General features: G+C 37.4%; 1 protein-coding gene across 1 annotated transcript in view; it reads left to right on the forward strand.

The window, feature by feature from the left end:
- Dnah11 (dynein axonemal heavy chain 11) overlaps positions 1-21525 on the forward strand; it is a 274358-nt gene that overhangs the window by 76551 nt on the left and 176282 nt on the right. Inside the window, exons 28-30 of the mRNA XM_042685047.1 lie at positions 6773-6922; positions 10303-10536; positions 19858-19989. Of these exons, the coding sequence (XP_042540981.1) occupies positions 6773-6922; positions 10303-10536; positions 19858-19989 (516 nt within the window). The remainder of the gene's footprint in view (positions 1-6772; positions 6923-10302; positions 10537-19857; positions 19990-21525) is intronic.

The following is a 21525-nucleotide window of genomic DNA, read 5'->3' on the forward strand; positions in this document are numbered from 1 at the left end:
ATTATAGGTCAAGTGATAGAGCATTTGTGTAGCAAGTGTGAGGCCTGAGTTCAGTTCCCTATACGGCTAAAAAAAAAAAAAAGTAAAACAAGATCTCTTCGAAAAATAACTAGAAGCAAAAAAGGGCTGGAGATTTGATTCAAGTAGTAAAATACCTATCTAACAAACACAGGGCCCTGAGCTCAAACCCCTACCATTTAAAAAAGTTATAAATTATATATCCAATGGAGAGTTACCTTTTTGTCTAAAAATGGTAATACATGGCCTTCACATGTATTTTTTTCTTTTTATAAATGACACTATTAAGCATTTTATTGCAGCTCATTAGGGGAGTTCTCCTTATAGACAATTTATAAATTATATAACATTATTAGGCCTATTGTAATATGGAATTAAAGTAAAATGTCACTTTGTTTTGAGATGCAAGAAATAAATATAAGATATTGGAAGCAAGACTTTCTAGGACCTTCTGACTGTGGGCTGATGTCACTGGGTACAGATTGTTCAGTTCTGACTTTAATCTGATAGGTAAAGCCTCCAGAAGAGTCCCAATTCCCAAGAACAAGAAGAGCTTGATGAAAGGTTTAAACGTGTGTAAGTGCAGGGGAGGGCACTGCAGGGAAGTCAGGCTTTGAGAGCCATGGTGGGAGCAGGAGGAGACTTTTGCCTGGTGTTGAGGGCTGCTCCTCCTCGTGTGTGTGGGGCATAGGGATGGCCAAATCCTGCAGGCCAGCCATAGCTTCCTTCACTCTCATAGAACTTGAACAAAGGACAAAAATAAAATAGTGAATATAGCCTTAGGGGAGAGGACATTATTCAGGGAATCAATGAGAAATAATTTTAAGATCAATTGCATATATGTTTACTGGAGTATCAGAGGGAAGGAATATACTACAAACCACATCTAAAAATCACAAAGGTACCAATTATAGAGGAAATATTGTATTTATTTTTAACATGACTATGTTAAAAAAATTTTAAAGCCCACTTTAGGTTATCAAAAGGCAGCAGAATCCTAAGTGCAAAAGGATGTTTGCAATGTGTTAAACAAAAGGTATATCTAGATATCTATCTGTAGCTATAGATACCTAGATATATCTGGATGAATATAGATACATAGAAATATTTATATATCTAAAGAGTTCTTAGGAAACAAAGACATATAATGCAGTATAAAATTTGGCAGAATAAATTTAGGCAGGCAGTTCACAAAAAATGATACTCTGATGGCTAGAAAATAAATGAAAAAAATATTGCTCCTCAAATTAAAGCCACACTGAGAGGAACATTTTTGTTTCTCGCTGAGATGGAGTTGCTGTATTTTACTTTCCTGCCTGAGAAAAACAAGAACCTTGACAAAATGAACAGAACAGCAGTTTTCTAGACCTTGGTCATCCATCAGTGGAGGAAACTGGCTTATAACCAAATAGGAACAGATAAGAGTGATCTCTGAGATTGTTGCCTGTAGCTCAGGTTTGCTATCTGGAGAGAGTTTGCAAGCTATGATGACACATGGAGAGGAATTGGGGTAGAATCTGAGGTGGATTTAATTAGCAGAGAAGAACATAAAGAAGTAAGAGATCTCTAGAAACTTATGGAGAGGCTTCTTTAAGTACTTAACAGGAGTTTTGTTTAGTGCAGATATTGGAAAAAAAAAACCCCACATTAACCAGAGAAAGTATGTGAGAGGATTTGAGGTAAAGTGTGAATATTCTCACAGGACTACTAAAATTTTTGACTGTTTCTACCACTAGGCTGGACACTCTCATTATTTGTGGGGAGAGTACTGGGAAGGTCTTCTTGGTAGTAGGGAATAATTAGCTCTAGATTATACTCAGCCTAATTCTGCCATTTTTTTTCTGCCTAGGAAATCTCAGTATTAAAATTCAAGCACATCAAACAACTTTCAAGTAATTTGAATTCATTCCATAACAAAACTAATAAATATAGGTATGAGAATGTCTTCTTCACCATTGAGCAGGACAAAGTTCATTATATTTAACATTCCTAAAGATTTCCAGGCATGTGAGGAAACAGGGCTAAGTCATAAAAGAAGAGATAGATCGGTTGATCAAAACTGAACCAGAACTGAGATATTAGAATTGGCAGACAAGGAGCTTGTAAGGTATTACATTTTTTTATTCCATATGTTCAAAAAGCCAAGTAGAGATCTGGAAAATACATGGAAGTTCCACATGTGTAATTTGACTTCCTAAAGTAAATGGTAGGAAGAGGGAACAGAACTATTTACAAACATATAGCCAAAAAGTTTTCCAAAATGATGGAAACTCTGAATTCACAAATTCAAGAAATTCTGTAAACTCAAACATAGGGAATATGGAAAAAAAACTCCCTGTGAGGAATTTATCAAATTCTTCAAGAACAGCAATATAGAAGTGAATTCGATATTGTCTACAAAGCATATTTATGTTTACATACAATATTGTCTACAAACATATTTATGTTTGTCCTTTGTACAACAGATTTCACACTGGAAATAATGCAAATGAATTGACAGTGGAACAATGACTTTACTGTTCTGTAAGAAAAAAAAAATCACCCATTAGCCTAAAAGGTTATTTATACCCTTCCATACTCTGTAGAAAGCAGATGGTATAGAAAGAGTAAAATCATGAAATCATGTGAGATTAAGTCTTAACTCTATTGATTACTACATTATTGCTTGATGTTTCAAGACATCATCATATTTTAAGTAGCATCCTAAAAGGTTAATTTGCCATAATGTGTAAGTGATAGCCGTTGTCTCTGGCCTTTGAGTGAGAGGTAAAATAAACTGTATAAAGAACCAAGCAAAGTTCTTAACATTTAATATCGTCAAAATGGCCATAAATCCTTCATCTCCTGCCTCATATCATGTTAACACTACGATGCAGTTTCCATCAGCTGGTAGATCCTGTTTTCCCATTTGCCATGTGGTTATTGTGGTCAATTCACTATTAGCAACAGCTTTTCAAGCTCTTGCACGTGGAAGCTTACTTTCTTAATGCTTTTTGAGAAACACTTCTTACTGGATGAAAAGCACAAACCCAAGTCACCACCTGGGCCATCATCACCTATGCCAGAGAGTCCAGCTGGGGTTAGCTGATTCAACCCCAAAAGCCCACCCACAGAGATGAGAGTAGGGGTTGTGCCATAAGGGTGAAGGTGTGCCAGAGTGCATGGGGGTAGGGGGTGTTGCAGTCTTACCTTAAGGAAATTTTCAAAGAAATTTTGTAGTGCCAAAAGTCCAAAGAATAAAATGTCAGTAGCTGGTCTAAATTGAAAAAGGAGGAGGACAGTTTGCCAAAGCACAGAGAACATGCTTATCCCTTATTGTAAGATGTAAGTGGAAGAGGGAGGTGCTGTTCAAATTGCTCCTGAATAGTTTGCACAGAGAAAAATGTTTTAAATTGAAGTGTACTCAATTTTAGTTTTCAGGTTTTTTTTTTCCGTTTCCTTATACATTTCTAACCAAAAGTGAGATTTAATGATACACACATGTACCTGCACGTACACACACACACACATACACACACATACACATACATACACACATACACACACACACACACACACACACACACACACACACACGTCTTTGCACTGTCCTGCTTCCCAATTGATTAGATGGCTGATGTGATTTTTGCTTGTTCGGTCATTGTTATGATCCATATTGTGTGAAGTCAGGGCAGCCTGTGTACAATAGTAGGTCAATATACCTCATTTACATATATCGAGTGGACATTTCTGCTTTTGTTACTAACCGTTTAAAACTCTACTTAAAACATTATGAAGTTTTGCTCCAATCTAGGTACAATGGCTCAAGCCTATAATCGTAGCTACTTAAGAGGTGGAGATGGGAGATTATGGTTGGAAGTCAGTCTGGACATAAAAGTTCATAATACTTCATCTCAATGGCTGGATGCCATGGTGCATATCTGTATCCCAGGGATAGGGGATAAGTATAAGTAGGAAGGCTTTCTTGAGCATACAATGAGACCCTAGCTCAAAAATAACCAACACAAAAGGGACTAGAGGATCAAGTAGTAAGGCAAGGTCAATCCTAGCAACTCAGAAGGCTGAGATCTAAAAATTGTGGTTTGAAGCCAGCTTAGGCAGGAAAGTCCATGAGACTCTTATCTCCAGTAAATTACTCAGAAAAGGCCAGAGATAGTACTGTGGCTCAAGTGGTAGAGCACTAGCCTGGAGAACAGAAAAGTTCAGGGATAGTGCCCAGGCTCTGAGTTCAAGCCCCAGGACCCGCAAAAAAAAAAAAAAAAAAAAAAAAAGCAGGGGAGGAGTTCATTTTTTATTTTCAGCTACAACACAAAATATCTTTGCAAATAGGTAGGAAGAAGAAAATTTAATTTGGGATGAAATATTAAGATTGATGGGGGGTGCTTAGTTTGATTTACTAGAAATAGAATAAAAGTGAGGACAACAGGATCCACATTCATTACAAAAATGCCTTATCCTTTCAGGAACTTTAAATAGTGGAATATAAAATCATCAGATTTCAACCATGCTAGGTTGTAAGTATGGAGAAAAAGCATAAGTTATAAGGTTTGCATTTCCTGGCTTATGACTGAGTGGTTAGAGGGCCAGAAGTTGTTTTAAAATAATTTTCCCAGCAAAGCAATAATGTGTGAGGGTGTCTGATGGCTGAGTCTCATTCATCTTGCAGCTTTTCAATGGAATATTATCTAGGCCCATTACCCAGTAGAAGTCATTCAACATCTGTGCGCTTCCTGGCCACTTGGGCTGGGAGAATGGATTGCTAGATTATTGCAAACTTTCTGTGTGTAAATGTCCTTTGGGTAATGTACAGGAATGAAGGACAATATGATAACCTAGGTAGTGATCAGTCGGCTACCACTCTCTACATCTGAAGTAAGCAAGCATCTTAACAGCTCATCTATTTTAAACTTGGAAGACTTGTTGATGTGGCTTCTTCAGTGCTAAAACTGCCCATACAGCAAAAGTGTAAAGGCTAAAATCTTTGATGATTAAATCACCCTTAAGGAGTCTCTTTCTTATGTTGGCCTTATTGTGCAGATAGCTAGTCAAGTTGCTCTTGTTTCTAGAAGCTTGTTATTGTATACTTGGCTGGTCTAGTTAAACTGCATTTGAAGAAATAGTCATCCCACAGACAGAGCTATATACTGGGAAATATTATATAACATATTTTTCAATCATTTGTTTACCAGAAGCAATTCTTTCCTATTAAGGTAAAATTCTTATAAAATCAACTGTTTTAAAGTCTATAATTCCATGTCATATTGCATATATCTGTAAAACCATCACTTCTTACTAGGTTCAACATCTTTCCAAAGGAAAACCTGTCCTCACCACATAATTGCTCTGTGTAGCTCCTTTTCCCTAGTTCCTACAAACCAATCTACTTTCTATATTCATGGATCTTCCCAGTTTTGGTATTACAAGTAAATGGGATCCTGTACTATTTTATAACTAGCAAACATGATGTGGTTTGGGATTTTCACAACTCATCCATGTTGTCTTACAGGTATGTACTTTATTCCTTTTTATAGGAACATTCCATTACACAACATTTGATTGTATAATTACACGATTTATTCATCCATCCAATGATAAATGTCACTTTTTAGCTATTGTGAGCATAGTGTAAATGCCTATTTGAGTACCTGTTTTTAATTCTCTTCAAGAGCTACCTGGGAGTGGAATTAGTACTTTTTTAAGAATTTAACTTGCTGAGGAACTCAGTGCAAACTCAATCATGAGTGGGGGGCCCTTCCTGGTCTGTGCTGCACTAATGACCAGGTCAGCTGTGTTGCTCCTCAGGGGTTATGTTTGGAGACCAACTCTGTTTTAATCCTTTAAACTAGCCTCTAGTAAGACAGGAGCTGATGGTTTTGCATTTCAATTTGATCTTTGTTTTAATTACCCCATTTTCTATCTGCACCAAACTCAATATTCATTTGGAAAACTCTATAAACATAGGATTCAAGAGGTTACAACATTAGAGGATTTGACCTTTAACAAGATAGCCTGGAATTGTAGGTTCAAAATTTCATCACTGCTCATCTTTAGCAATGTTGACTTAGAGAATTTGTCTAACATTACAGCTTCAGTTTCCTTATTCAATGGAAATAGGGAAGCGTTATTTGCCTTTCTTTGGTATCATAGATTTTTGGAGGTTTACCGAAGTATTGGGTAAATAAATGATACAAAACAGAATAAGATATCCAGTTTACATGTTTGTTTCAGATATTTTACCAGCTATTGTTTACTATTTTTTTTATTATTGTTAATTATACAAAGAGGTTTCAATGCAGCTTATCAGTTTGTGAACGCAATACATCTTAATGAATCTAACTACCAGCCTTTAAAATTGTATGGACTGACAATATAAATTCAAATTAAAAAAGTTTTGACTATGAAAGTCCCAAAAGAATGCTTGTCTACAGGAGTAATGAGTAGAAGCAAGGAGGGAGATCCAGAAACCTCCACTCTCTAGAAAGAAAATAGGTTATTTTGCAAGGTAAGCATTTGCTAGCCAGCTATTAATGATGGCACTGACTGCGTGGCTGTTTTTTTCCAAGGTCATTTCAAGTGCTGTCATTTGAAGGTCAACATTCCAGCATTTTTTGTAGGAATCTATTTTGAGGTAAAACATTTGAGACAACTCAAAAACTCTATATAGAAAGTCTTGTGATTTTTATATTGCTTCATCTCCAGACTATCTGAATACCTCTACATTAAGAAACATTCTTATCTAATATTTTTGTCTTAGGTAACACGTCACCTTGCCAAACTCTTTGACAGCATGGCAGACTTGCAGTTCCTAGATAATCAGGATGACTCTGCACACCGGGCAGTTGGAATGTACAGCAAAGAAAAGGAGTATGTCCCATTCTCAGAAGAGTGTGATTGCACGGGCCATGTAAGATATGACTATGAAGGTTTTCTATGTGAAGGGAACGTCTCCAGGATAATTTCTAATTATCACTTGTATCAAATCACGCTTTGGTTGGGTTTGTGCTAAGAGGTTCTTATTTGTGTTATCCTCTGTGGTGACTCTCCCATGCTGCTCAGTTTCTGCTCATTTCACTTCAGGGTGTCTGAGGTGGCAGGATTTGAACTAGACCAACAGTGATGGTCACAAATTAAATGAAGGCACCACAGAATTAGTAAGAATTGTAGCCCCATCACTGGGCCTTTTATGTAGCCTCATGACTGGGCCTTTTATGTAGCCTACTTGGTGTTCACCATTGCTCAGAGAATACAGAAAAGGGCCATGAAGAAGTGCCTTATGATAACACATGATTTTAAGGAGCTTTGTGGCTCGAACTTGAATGCTGTAAATGGTTTTTTGAGTCTACCAATCTGACATCACATGTTCTACTTATTGTATGCACAGAGTTAGAATATCCTTTCCAGTTACCAGTGGCTCACTTCTGTAATCCTAGCTACTCAAGAGACTGAGATCTGAGGATAGTGGCTCCCGCCAGCCAGGGCAAGAAAGTCCTAAGATTCTTATCTCCTATTAACCAGCAAAAAAACTAGAAGTTGCGGTGTTCCTCAAGTGATAGAGCAAAAAAGTCAGCTGAGAGCTCTCAAGGCCCTGAGTTCAACCCCCATCCAGCACCCACACTAAAGCAGAAAGGAAAAAAGTACCTTAAAAATACACTTACCAGTGGGCGCCCGTGGCTCATGCCTGTCATCCTAGCTACTCAGGAGGCTGAGATCTGAGGAATGTGGTTCAAAGCCAGCCCGGGAAGGAAAGTCTGTGAGACTCTTATCTCCAATAAACCACCAGAAAACTGGAAGTGACACTGTGGCTCAAGTGGTAGAGCCCTTGCCTTGAGCTGGAGAGTGCAGGGACAGCGCCTAGGACTAGAGTTCACGCCCCACAGCAGAACAAAAAAAAAAAAAAAAAAAAAATACACCTATCAGTTATCCTCAAGAATGACTTCTTATAATTTATGGCAGAGTCCTCAGTGTATTCTGCGATTGAGGGGAGCTGCATCTTTTTTTTTTCTGGTGATATATGGTAGCTTGGTTGGACTCGTGGAGAAAGTAAAGAATTAGCATCTATCAGTGAACCTTTTGGGTTGGGACACGGCTTCCTTCAGCAAAGTTCTTTGCAGCAATGAGTTTGCAAGCTTATTTTTTTTTACAAGGGTTCTCTTTGCTCCTCTCTGTTGCTTTTTAATATTTACCAGAAAAATCCTGCCAAATGAAAGGGAAGCAGATGGTAGAACATTTTGATTAAAATATATTTTTTTGATCTCTTGGGGTTTTTAGGATATTATTATAATGATTAGGAAAAGTCACCATAAACTATCTTGACAAAAGTGTATTACTGTCTGCCCCGACCCAGCAGGCTGTCATTTACTGGCATGGTGCCCAGAGGGGGAGAGTCCAATTGATCAATGGGCTTGTCACTAGCAGGAACCCTTGATATTGAAAGTTTTTATAGTACTCTAATTTTTTCTGTATAAGAAACGGATGCAGAGACTTTTGAGCACATATTGCATTTGCTCTCTAATTGCCTTTGCTGTTTATTTTCTCTCTTTTAGTATTTCCCACATTTTCTCATTTTTCTTTCCCATTTTAATTTGCTTATATTTTATTGGGCAAGTGTGGATGGAATACTTACTATGCATCAGATGTTGCCTTAGGCCCACCAAAGAATTAGACATAACCTTGGCTCACTGAGGAAATGTATACATGCATAATTAGTAGTAATGGGAGTAGTCATTTTAATCATAGAAGGTTAGGCTGAATGTTATGCAATATCCATGAGGCTCCAGTAAACACCCTATCAGAGCTGAGTTGTCAATTCATACTATATTGTCAAAGCACACCATGTGAAGTTGCTATTGTTGGCCTGGTGATCCAAACATGAGCTGCTTTGTTGTCTTAGAATGTGTCTTGTCTTTCTAAATGGATGGTCTACTGAGGACATGCATTCCATAATTCATGGGAGCTGATCCATCAAGTAACAACTGATTTACTGAGGGCCCTCTGTTGTACTTAAAAGCAGAGACCTAAAACCCCATTGATTAGATCAGTTACCATGAACTTGTGTGTGTTAATAAAGCCCAACTTTGAAGTCAGGGAGAAGGATTCCTCAGTTGCTACTGGGACATGCTCACTGCATCATTTGCCTTTTCTTTCAAGGAGAAGGTGGCCAGCGCACTAATAGTATGCCCCCCTTTCCGATTGTCAAGAAACTCTTAAAATGCTACCAGCGTCACAGGGACAGGAAAAGAAATCAGTTGTAGCATCTTTAGAATCTGATATAGTCTTTGATTTTTATTCAGCATAGTCTTTTCTTTACTTTTTGCCCAGTTTGAACTCAAGGCCTCAAGCTCTTGATTGGCTTCTCATTCAAAGCTGGTACTGTACCACTTGAGCAAAACCTGCACTTCTGGCCTTTTGCTGGCTAGTTGGAGATAAAATCATGGATTTATCTACATAGGCTGGCTTTAAGCCTCTATTTTTAGATCTCAGCCTCTTGAGTAGCTAGGGTTACAGGCATGAGCTACTGGTAGCTGGCTTTTAGTGTTTTTTTTTTTTTTTTAATTGCTGGGATCAACTGTTGTTGTTATTGGTTTTTTTGCAATGTACTTTTTCAGTTACATGTTATCATCAAATGGAACCAGAGAGATGGATTAATACAACAAAGCACATTTGAACATGGTAGAAAACTGGCTATTTGTGGAAGCAAAATAAACTTGAAATTTAAAAAAAATTAAAAGATTTTTTTCCCACAAGTCAGTAGTTGTCCTATTCTCTATACACTCTAGCTGTCTAATTTCTGACAAGTGCAAAGATTAGAACCGGTAGGGAATAGGATTAAGATTCTTGGTAAAAAATATTTTGGCCTCAGAGTAAAAATGATGAAGATTTTAGAGAAAAATTTTCAGGATAATTTAAAATAACCAAAGGTATTTTAAAATCAATTTTAATTACCCCTAAGCTCTGGGATATTGAATTTCTCAAAACACTATTACCAGAGAGGAGCCCTGGTCTAGAACCCCTTTGTTTTCAAAGTTGAAAACTGAGTCACAGAGAACACATCCTCTGTTTAAACTGTGAAGAGTTATTAGCCCACTGGTAGGCGAAATAACATGCGCTCTACCCCTGGTAGAAGACAGGCTATGTAAGGAAAATAGACTTACTCTTTTGAACCATCCCTCTTATAGTTTCCTAGAAGGGTTAGAGTTAAGGCCACCTGCCATATCACGGGTGTGAGGATGGATGCTTACCTTCCATGACTAAACCAGTGTTACCACATTTCAATTTGCTTCCAAGGTGGAAAGTTGGCTTCTACAACTTGAACAGACTATGCAAGAAACGGTGCGCCAGGCTATCACAGGAGCCATAGCAGCCTATGAAGAAAAACCTAGGGAGCTGTGGATTTTTGATTTCCCAGCCCAGGTTGCACTAACTGGCTCACAAGTCTGGTGGACAACAGATGTAGGAATTGCCTTCAGTAGGCTGGAGGAAGGCTATGAAACAGCCCTAAAGGACTTCCACAAAAAACAGGTATCTTTCATTTTTTATGGATGTATGATTCTTTTGATACTCAAAGAGGTGAGTTTCATTCATTTATTATTTACTCTTAGAGAATTGGGTTTCCTATCCTATAGGCATTGGTTGGTATTTAGTAGACTTCGCATTATAGGATTCAATTGAAAGAAGTGGCTGAGATGTAGTAGTTTTTATTTCACTTGAATTCACCAATATAAAAATACTGGGCATTCACTACTCTCCCTCTCCCTCTCTCTCTCCCTCTCCTCTCCCCTCCTTCTCTCCCTCTCTCCCTCTCTTTCCCTCTCTTACCTTCTCTCCCTCTTCCCTCTCTCCCTCTCCCTCTCCCTCTTTTCCTCTCTTTCCCTCTCTCCCTCTCTCCCTCCTTCTCTCTCTCCCTTCCTCCCTATCTCTCTCCCTCTTTCCATATCTCTCTCTCCTTCTCTCCCTGTCTCTCTCCCCCATCTCTCTCTGCCTCTCCTTCTCTTTCCCTGTCCCTCTCTTTCTCTCTTGCTTTCTCTCTCCCTTTCCTACTCCTATTTTTTATTTCTGACTTTAATTCCTTTCTTTCTGTAGCAGATCTTTTAGCACTTGCTCAGTGATGAATAGAAAACTTTTGAGCCCCTCATCTTTATTTTAACTTTTTTTTTTAAGTCTATTAGGTAAAGAATTCTGAGTTGCAAGTTAGAATTTAGAAATATATATAATATACATATTATAAAATATACATATTATATATTGTACCTATATACAGTACATATAGTACACACACACATATATATATAGTATATAGTATATGTAGTACAATATGTAGTATATAAAACTGGGGATCAAATCCATGAGAAGTGTTTTGTCACTAAGCTACATTCCAGCCCTAGAAAAAAATATTTTTCCACTATCTTCTGATTTTCATTGTTTCTTTTTTTTGGGGGGGGGTCCAGTCGTGGGGCCTGAACTCTGGGCCTGGGCGCTATCCCTCAGCTCTTCAGCTCAAGGCTAGTGCTCTACCACTTGAGCTACAGTGCCACTTCCGGCTTTTTTCTTTTTGGTTATGTGGTGCTAAGGAATCGAACCCAGGGCCTCAGGCATGCAAGGCAAGTGCTCTACCACTGAGCCACCTTCCCAGCCCCATTGATTTTCATTGTTTCTATAAAATCTTTTTTTTTGAATTGGTAACTTTATTTCTTTGGTTATAAATTTCTGCCTTTTTGTCTTGTATTTTTTTATTATGAAAATACCATACAGAGGGGTTACAATTACAGGAGCAAGATAATGAGTACATTTCTTATCAAGCATTGTTGCCGCCTGCTTTGTTTCCTCTTCCCATTCCATCCCTTCTCCCCCTTTCCCTCCCCCTCCCCCGCCAAAGTTGTAAAGTTCGTTTTTCAACATAACATCTTGTACATCTCATTGTTGCAATGGGTCCACCTGTATCCCTATTTAAACAACTTGTTTTTTCCCTTCCCCTCCACAAATTATACCAACATCATTACTAGTATATGTCTGAGACAAGCAGAAATGATCAGATAAGTTGATGTTAGGCGAAATGAGCCCCAAAATAAGGACTCAAATGGGGACTCTTTCATGTGATTGTTTCCAACATATTTATAAGATGATTTCTTTGTTGCTTTGTATGTCCCTCCCCCATGGTATAACCCCTGCTTTCACTGTATAAAATCTTAAAATAGTCAAATTTCTTTTCCTTTGTAAGCAGCCTGTCTTGTTTTGCCTGCTTTTAAGATTTCTTTTTGTGGCTCTGATATTTCATTATACTACACATAGTTGAAAGGTTCTCCTACCCCATTTTAAATTTAATCTGTTAAAGACTCAGCAAATCTTTGATCTTCACTTATATATCTTCTTCAATTTCAGAAAATTTCCTTCTCTTCTGATTTTATCAATGCCTTTCTTTTTGCATCCATTTTTAAAGGGAGAACAGTGAAATGGCTTCAGCTTAGATGTATGGCACTCTTCATGTCCCATATTTTCTATCTTTTTGTGTTGCATTTCAGGTAACTTCTTAAATCTAGTTTTGAGTTCACTTTCTTCCCTGTAGCAAATGATTAGGAAAAAGAACCTAGAGATAATTTGCATATGCTCAAATCTCAGCTTCTACCAGTTAATAATAAGTTCTGTGGTTATTGGCAAGCAATTTTCTTTGTTGTTGGTGGTGGGCCTAGGTACTGCCTTTGAGCTTTTTCACTCAAGGTTAGTGCTCTACCACTTTGAGCTGTAGCTCCACTTTCTGTGCAAGTGATTTTCATGTCTTAGTTTCATCATCTGTATTACAAGAATAACATTATATACATTGTACTCTAGAAAGGTTAACTTAATATATGTAAAATACTATTTTAAAGTGCTTGGCAAAACTGAAATATGTGTTAGCCATTGCTATTATTAGTCTATGATGCTGATAACAACAGTAATGTCAGTGGTGTCTAATATGATATACAATTTAATTCATACCTAATTTATAAAATGTTTCAAACATAGAAAGAAGTTGAAAGAATTGTATCCTGATATCTAAGCTTACCATCTTTATTCTACAATTAATATTTTATATTACTTTATCACGTATTTTATCCAGGCTTCTAACTATTCATCCATCAATCTATTTGCATGCGTGCGTGCGTGCGTGTGTGCGTGCGTGCATGTGTGTGTGTGTGTGGTGGTACTACTAGGGTTTGTGTTTGACAGGCTGGTGGTGTTTTGACTATTGAGCCATCACTCCAGGCCATCAATCAATTTTATATTTATAATTTATTATCAAAGGAAATTAGAGGTATCAGAGAAGCAAGTATTCTTATATTCCTAAAGCTGAGAACTGAGGTGTGCCATACAGCTAAGCTGAAACCCTTTTATTGTTCTCCCTTTAAAAAGTGGATGCAGCCATGTACTGGAGTATGTTTTTTGTTTGTTTTTTTAATAAGTTTTTTATTGTGAAAATACAGAGGGGTTACAGTTACATGAGCAAGGTAATGAGTACATTTCTTATCCAGCATTGTTGCCTCCTCCTATGTTTTTCCCCTACCATCTGGTCCCTCCCACCTCCTCAACTACACCCCCCTCCTCCCACCTAAATTGTAAAGTTCCTTTTTCCACATAGCATCTTGTACATCTCATTGTTACAATGGCTCAATCTATATCCCTATTTATTGTATGTTTTTAATTGAAATTAATCTCATTAATTCTGTGAGTATTTGAAATGAACTTTAGTACTTTAAAATGGCTTAATTTTAGAACAGAAGATCAAAGTTGGCTATAATAGATAATCTACCTAAATGAGAAACTTCTTTACTTAGCTCTTGCTTGAGAATTTTAAGATAGATAATCCAAGATATTATTTTAAACTCCATTTTTCCCTGAGACCTAATATAATTGCATGATGGTATTAGGATTAAAAACAAAAATGCCACAGTTTGGATACATCCAACATATCTCTGTATGTCTTTGGCTATAACCCTAGCTTGTTAGAATCTGTGAAAATAAGACAGATATCATAAATTTAATTATTTCAGTTGGAAGGTTCCTTGACAAAAATGTTTTGTTTTGGAGATGTGGGAACTGGTAAGTCTGGTTTTCTTCTCCTTTATTACTGACCTGGGTAAATATCATCAGAATAGAGATGAATTTTATACTTTAAAAAATTAGTGGCAAGCCAGGTGCCAGTGGCTCATGCCTGTAATCCTAGCTGCTCAGGAGGCTGAGATCTGAGGATCTGGTTCAAAGCTGGCCCTGGCAGAAAGGTCTGTGAGACTCTTCAACAAACTACTCAGAAGAAGCTGGAAGTGTTACTGTGGTTCAAGGGATAGAGAGCTAGCCTGGAGCCCAAAAAGACTCAGGGACAGCACCCAGGCACTAAGTTCAAGCCCTAGGACTGGAAACAAAATCAAAACGCCAAAACATTAGTGACAATGATGTGCTAAGACATTATCCAAAGAGCTTTCAATTAGACTGTTGATAAGCAGTATAAAACTTCGCCCATTAGTAACTTTTCCTATTACAAACAGTCAAAATTACTGTATGTACTAGAAAGACACTTTCATTTTACTGCTTAAAGGCCATCTTTGGCCTTTGAGTAACTAATAGAGAAATTGTTTCAAAAACAAATTGGAAAGGTGAGCAAATGCAATTATTATATTCAATGTACAATGACTTTAGCAATAATAATAGAAACACATAAGCAAACAGGAAAAAATTGGATGCAAAATTAGTGGTTGTCGTAGTCAGTTTTTATTGCTGTGACCAAATACCTTAGATCAACCAAAAGGAGATCAGGTTTACTGTGGCTCATACTTTCAAGGATTTCAGACCATGGTCACATGGCTCCTTTGAGTGTGGGCTGTGGTAAAGCAAAACCATCATGGCATCACTTTGGTTTCTAGTTTGAGGCTTAAGGCTGCTTTACGTGTTCTTGAAAACAGTCATTGTGTAGGTATAATTTAATCTTCTGGGTAAATACCTAAAAGTAAAATTGCTTGATGATAGAGATGGTGTATATTTAACAATTTAAGAAACAGAAAGTCCATTCTCAAACTCCTATCAACAATGGGACAGAATTCTAATTGATTCATATACTTGTCCATGTTTAGTGTTGTCATATAACTGTCATTATAGCCATTCTGGTAGCTATAAAAGTATCTCAGTGCAATTTCATTTTACATTTCTCCCTAAGATGTTGAGTAACTTCTAGTTAACTTCTAGTTAACTTGCTAGATATTTTACTATTTACTATTGCAAAATATCTGTTTAAATTTTTGGTTGAATTTTTAAAATTGAATGCCTTCTACTTTTGTTATTGGTTGTAGAATTTCTTCATTTGGGGTAGATGGCTCATTTCCTTCCATCTCTTCTTCCTTCTCATGTGTGTATGTGTAATATACCAGGTCTTGAACTCAGGGCCTCGGATTCACTAAGCATGTTTATTCACAGCTGATGCACCGCCCTTTGAGCTGCACTTCTAGCCCAGATTTTTGCTGGTTAATTGGAGATAGAGTCTCTCTGGCTTTTCTGTTCAGTCTGACTTCTAACTGAGATCCTCAGATCTTAGGCTCCTAAATATAGGCATGAACTCCTTGAGCTCAACTTACTCATTTTCTTAATGACATCTTGTATGAGTGAGCAAGTTGTAATTTTGAGGTAGCAAATTTCGTGCAAAGATAGTATTTTCTCTGACATATACAAGAAAGCTTTGCCTACCTAAAAGTCATGATAATTCTCTTGTTTCTCCCAAGGTGCTTTGTAGTTCTAAGCTTTCACTAAAGTCTTTGGTTTATGCATAATACCTTTCCGCACTAAATTTACTTGGTCCCAAGCATCAATAGATTGTGTATATGCTGATCAATTTCCAAACCTTCTGTTCCATTGGTATCTTCTTATGCCTTTATGCCAAATCAGTAGTCTTCATTGCCATAACATTATAGTAATTCTTGCTTCCTGCCTGGGCATGAGTCTGGGCTGTGATCTTCCTACTTTTCATTTCTCACTGACTTGGAATGACAGTCACATGACACCATGCCCACTTGCTTCTGTTGAGTTCCAGGCCAATCTAGGCCTGGCTGTCTCCCAGTCCCCCAGGTAGCTAGGATAATAATTGCACAGCACCATACCTGGTTAATATGTATTATTTTTCTTGTGTTGAATTTCTTTTTTTTAATTTTTTATTGTGAAAATACCATACAGAGGGGTCACAATTACATGGGCAAGATAATGAGTGCATTTCTTATCAAGCATTGTTGCCTCCTTCTTTGTTTCCCCTTCCCATCCCTTCCCATCTTCCCCCAGCCCCCCACCCCACCCCTCACCAAAGTTGTAAAGTTCCTTTTTCGACATAACAATTTGAACATCTCATTGTTACAGTGGGTCCACCTGTATCCCTATTTAAACAATTTGTTTTTGCCCTTCCCATCCACAAATGATATCAACATCAAATACAGTGAAAGCAGGGGTTATACCGTGGGGAAGGGATATACAAAGCAACAAAGAAATCATCTTATAAATATGTTAGAAACAATTGCATGAAAGCAAAACCATTTGAACCTTTATCTTGGGGTTCATTTCACCTAACAAACATCAATTTATCTGACCTTTTCTGCTTGTCTCAGACATATACTAGTTATTGCAAATAAGGGAAACCATGGGACCTATGTTTCTTTGGGCCTGGCTTACTTCACTTAATATAATTTTTTCCAAGTCTTTCCATTTCCTAACTAATAGGACAATGTCATTCTTTCTGATGGAGGCATAAAATTCCATTGTGTATATATACCACATTTTCTTGATTCATTCATCTACTTTAGGGTTGGGACAAAGCAGGGGATTGAACTTGAAACTTCATTTGTATGAAGCATGGCCCTCACCATTAAGCAGTGCCCACAGCCTTGTGAAATTTTAAATGAGCCACCTTCACATTTCTGAATTTTAAAAAACTCCAGTTCATTATTAATCCAGTTTTTACATGTTTGTATACTTTTGCTGCAGTCTGTATGCTAATTTTATTCTTTGTCAGAGATACTTGTAAATGGTTCCTTAGGATATCTTTGTGTCTTTGAGTGGCTTGGGATATACTCAGAAGACTAGGGTTCCACCTGACTTAGTGAAAGACATATATTATAGACATAGTGATGTTGCTATCTGGGCCTTGAGTGTTCTTTGTGGTTCTTTATTATTAATTGATTTCTTTAATGCACAGGTGGCTATTGAGCTTTTTGAGGTTCCTTTGGTTTGGAGTATTTGTTGGGGTTGGCAAATTATAGTTCTCTGTCTGAATAGGTCCCAGGGTACTTTATCTGAGCCTGCTTGCGTGTCACAGTGACAAAATGGAGTGGAAGTGATGGAGAAGTGTGGCCATAGAACTGAATAGTGAGCGTCTGGCCTTTTGCAGCAAAAATGTATCTAAGTTTTATAGTTTATACTGTCTTATCATTGTGTAAAGAACATCTGGGAAAATCTGGCCTGGTGGTCACCTGTCTTCCTGGTGCTGCTAATTTTGTTTTGTTCTTTTTCCTTAATCAGCCTTTCTAGGTGCTGACCAATTTTAATTTTGTTTTCAAAGAAGTAACCTTTAACTCTGATAAGTTTCTCTGTTGTTCACTTTATGGCTCACTAATTTCCATTCTTATGTTGTTTCCTCTTTGGTATTTACTTTGAGATTAATTCCTTTAACTTTTTCAAGTTTCTTAAGGTAGGAGTTTAGGTTATTGCCTTTACATCTTTTTCTTTTCAAGTATAAGAATTCAAAGGAAGTTTTAAAACTTGATGAAAAGTATCTACCAGAAACCTGCAGAGAAAACCATACTTAATGGTGAAACATTTGAGTCACTTCCATTAGTGTCAAGAATGAGGGAATTATGTGCCCTGTCTCCGACACCCATTGTTTAATATTGTGCTGTGGTTTTTAGTAATTCATGTACCTGAGAAGCAGGAAGTGAGCACTGCAGAAAAAGGCAGCAAACTGAGGTTCCACAGTGCGTACCATCATGCTTTCAAAGAGTGGGTAGGATTTTTTTCCCTTTTACAATTTCCTTTGCACTGGTTGCTGGAAATGAAAATCCATTGTTTCTGATATTATTGAAGATCAAACATTGATAGGTTTCAAGAACTGCAATCTAACTTCAGTGTTATATCCAGAGAGGGGTCAAGAGTTCTGGCAGTCAGGACCAGTGGTTCACATCTATAATCCTAGCTATTCAGGAGGCTGAGACTGGAGAAACACAGTTTGACAAATCCATAAGATGCTTATCTCCAACTTACCAGCAAAAAAATGGAAATAGAGGTATAGCTCAAGTAGTAGAGCACCAGCCTTGAGCAAGAAAGCCAAAGAAGAGTGTGAGTTCCTGCATACAAGCCTCAGTACTAGCAAACACACATGCATACAAAACGCTGTACCATTTAGAGATACAGTTCCTTATGTGGCCTCTTCTATCCATCTTGACACAGGAGAGGGACCAGAGCAAAATCATGAACCAACAATCTTAATATTAGGAACCAGCAGAACTACGAGTTCTCTCTGACTTTGAGTCTTCTAACTTTTTGTGCCTGACACTATCCTTCATAGTGAGATCACTGTCATCCCACTAAGCAGACCAGGCCTCTTTGGGAATGCTGTAGTTCCATAGAAGAGCATGTCAGTTGAAGTGGTGATCAGACACTATGCCTTCCATAAAAAGCATCTCTAACCTAGGCACTGGCTGTTCACGCCTGTAATCCTAACTACTCAGGAGGCTGAGATCTGAGGTTCACAGTTCCAAGCCAGCCAGGGCAGGAAAGCCCATGAGACACTTTTTTTTACTAAACTACCCAAGAAACACCCCCAAAGTGGTGGTGTGGCTCAAGTGGTACAGCACTAGATTTGAGCAAAGGAAGCTCAGGGACAGGACCCAAGCCCCGAGTTCAAGCCCCAAGACCACCCCTTTCCCCCCCCAAAAAATCTCTCTATCTACAAAAGAGAATTCCCAGATGAAGAATATGAGTTATTCTTCCTCATTTACCAAAATTACTGGCATCCCATGTGCTTTCTGCTCCTGCCTGACAAGGTTCAGTGATAACATGACATGATCCACAATGAAAAGATTTCATATTTGCAAAATATGTAGTAAAATCATAGACCTGGTACTAAATCTTGTATGTGTGATCTTGGGCAAATAACCTTGTGTTCTCATAGATGCAGTTGGTATTATAATTATACTTCCTCTTGCAGTTGTAGCCATTAGAATACCCACACAATACGTATATGCATGCATAGTGCCTGCCAGATAGTCAGTGCTGAGTAACCATTAGCTCAGAGGAACTAGATGAGTGGCTGTTGGGCTCTTAATCCTTTGCTACCTGTCACCTACCATTAGGATGGAAGCCTAAAACAATAGGAATGTAAATAAGAAAAACGACCTGAATCTTTTCTCAGTACTTATACTATCTTGTGTCCAAAAACAAGAAGCACTACACATGAATTACACAATGAATCTTTCTGAAGAAAAAGTGACTTGTTAAGTGAAGTTCTACTGTCGATTTTGGAATGTTAATCTGATTTCCCCCTTCCCATTTCAGTGAAGTCAGGGACTACATCATCAGGAGGATGGGAGTCAGTTCTGTACCTCTAGGAAACCTGCTGCTTCCCCTAAATTTGTCATTTCTCACTGGTTCCCGTCTTTCCTCTTGGTCAGATTCCTTCCAATAAAATGAAATGTCTCTTCCCAGGGTGGTCTAAGGACCAGCAGAGACCACAAATTTGAAATTGTTTGTAAACTCAATCACTCTGCAAATGTGATGATTATTGGGCTGTTACCAGTTTCCATAGTTACAACCCCTCTTTTCCTTTTAAAAACAAATTCCTCCTAGATTTCTCAGTTGAACACACTGATTACACTTTTGCTGGGAGAACTTCCACCTGGAGACAGGCAGAAGATTATGACGATCTGTACCATAGATGTCCATGCCAGAGATGTGGTAGCAAAACTTATTGCTCAGAAGGTAAGTGTTCTGCAGAAATTGTTATTTATTGTTGTGTCTTGAAAGAGCTGTTTATTTTCAGAGTAGTTTCAAGAAATTCACTGTTGTTGTTGTTTTTTAATTAGACTTGAGAAGTCGTGTACATTTTGGGTGCATTGGATTTTGGATAGGTAACATACAGATAAAAGTTATCCCAAGTAATAACTCAGGGTTTTTTTTTGCTAAATTAGTAGACTCATTCAGACATTAATCCAGGGGGAGGAACAATGAGAAACTATTGTGTTTATTTCTGTCTTCGCAGCTTTTCTATGCAGAACCATTGTGGGCCATTTGCCTGTTCCTTTCATCTCTGACATACATAGCTCATAGCAATAATAATAATATAATAATAACAATTCCATTTCCCCTGAAGTAATCAGGGTTGGTAGTAATTCCAGGTAGTTTAGGTCATCCAGTTTTCTCTACTTTCTAATAATTTCTAAATAATGTGTCAATAACTTTCTCCTTTATCTCACTAAAATTGAAGTATCTTTTAGGACGCTGATAGTGTTCAATGTTGAAAGAGAATTCTCCCTCCTTTGTTCCCCCAAACACACTCTACTTCTAGAAATTAGAAGTGTACTTTTCTCCTGAACAGTGCTGATATACAATGTCCATCACCCACTTCCTCCAAAGCCCTTTCTGAGGGGTGGAAGGATGAAACTTTTCCAATTTAAATATATACACATGTTGTGAAATGTGTTGTTTCTCTAATTGCTTCTCCAGTTCTTTAAATCAAAGTAAGTTTAAATTCTTTTTGAAAAGTTCAAGAAACCATAGACATAGATATTACTTTGCCCATCTTACCATTTTGATCATTTTGATATGAAACTGTTTATAGCAGCTTTCTATGACTTTATCCTTTTGTATGTAGATGATTTTTCATAAGATAAATTGTGATTAAAATATCTTATTTTTTTAATAGAGGAGATATTTTTGTCAAATTCTCAATCATCTAAACATATGTGTATAGGATTCAGCATTGTATTTTTGATCATCAGTAGGCAAGAATTTTAATAACTTGAAGTGACTTCCAAGAAACCCTAGGCTCCTATGTTCCTAGGAAAGAGAAGGAACGTTGTTTTCAAAATGGGAGAGGAAGTGGAAGGATAGAATAAGGTAGGAACAAATGGTAATCAACAATTATTTTTATTAGGATGCAAAATGAAGTTGAAAGTGTCTGTCCTAAAAGCAGACTGGTTTTAGAATGAATGTAGTTGAAAATGCAGTTTATACCCAACATGCAGAAATTATGGACTGTGTGTCATTTTAATATAGAACGTGTAATTTTCCATTGGATTTCCATGGTATAAGTATAAAGAGACAGATTTATCTTACGTCCTGGAGTGATTCCTAAAGCAAGAAAAAACATTGAGTAAATTAATATTATTTTACATAAAGTTCAGTTTAAAGTAAAGACTGCTATTGCACATGCATTTCTGACAAAGTAGTCAACCATCTACATGCAATTACAACTTAAGAGTAGCATACATGAAATTCTTCTCTGTGAGATTTTAG

The sequence above is a fragment of the Dipodomys spectabilis genome, unplaced genomic scaffold (genome assembly GCF_019054845.1).
Source record: "Dipodomys spectabilis isolate Male_0828 unplaced genomic scaffold, ASM1905484v1 ptg000092l, whole genome shotgun sequence".
Classification (NCBI taxonomy): Eukaryota; Metazoa; Chordata; class Mammalia; order Rodentia; family Heteromyidae; genus Dipodomys; species Dipodomys spectabilis.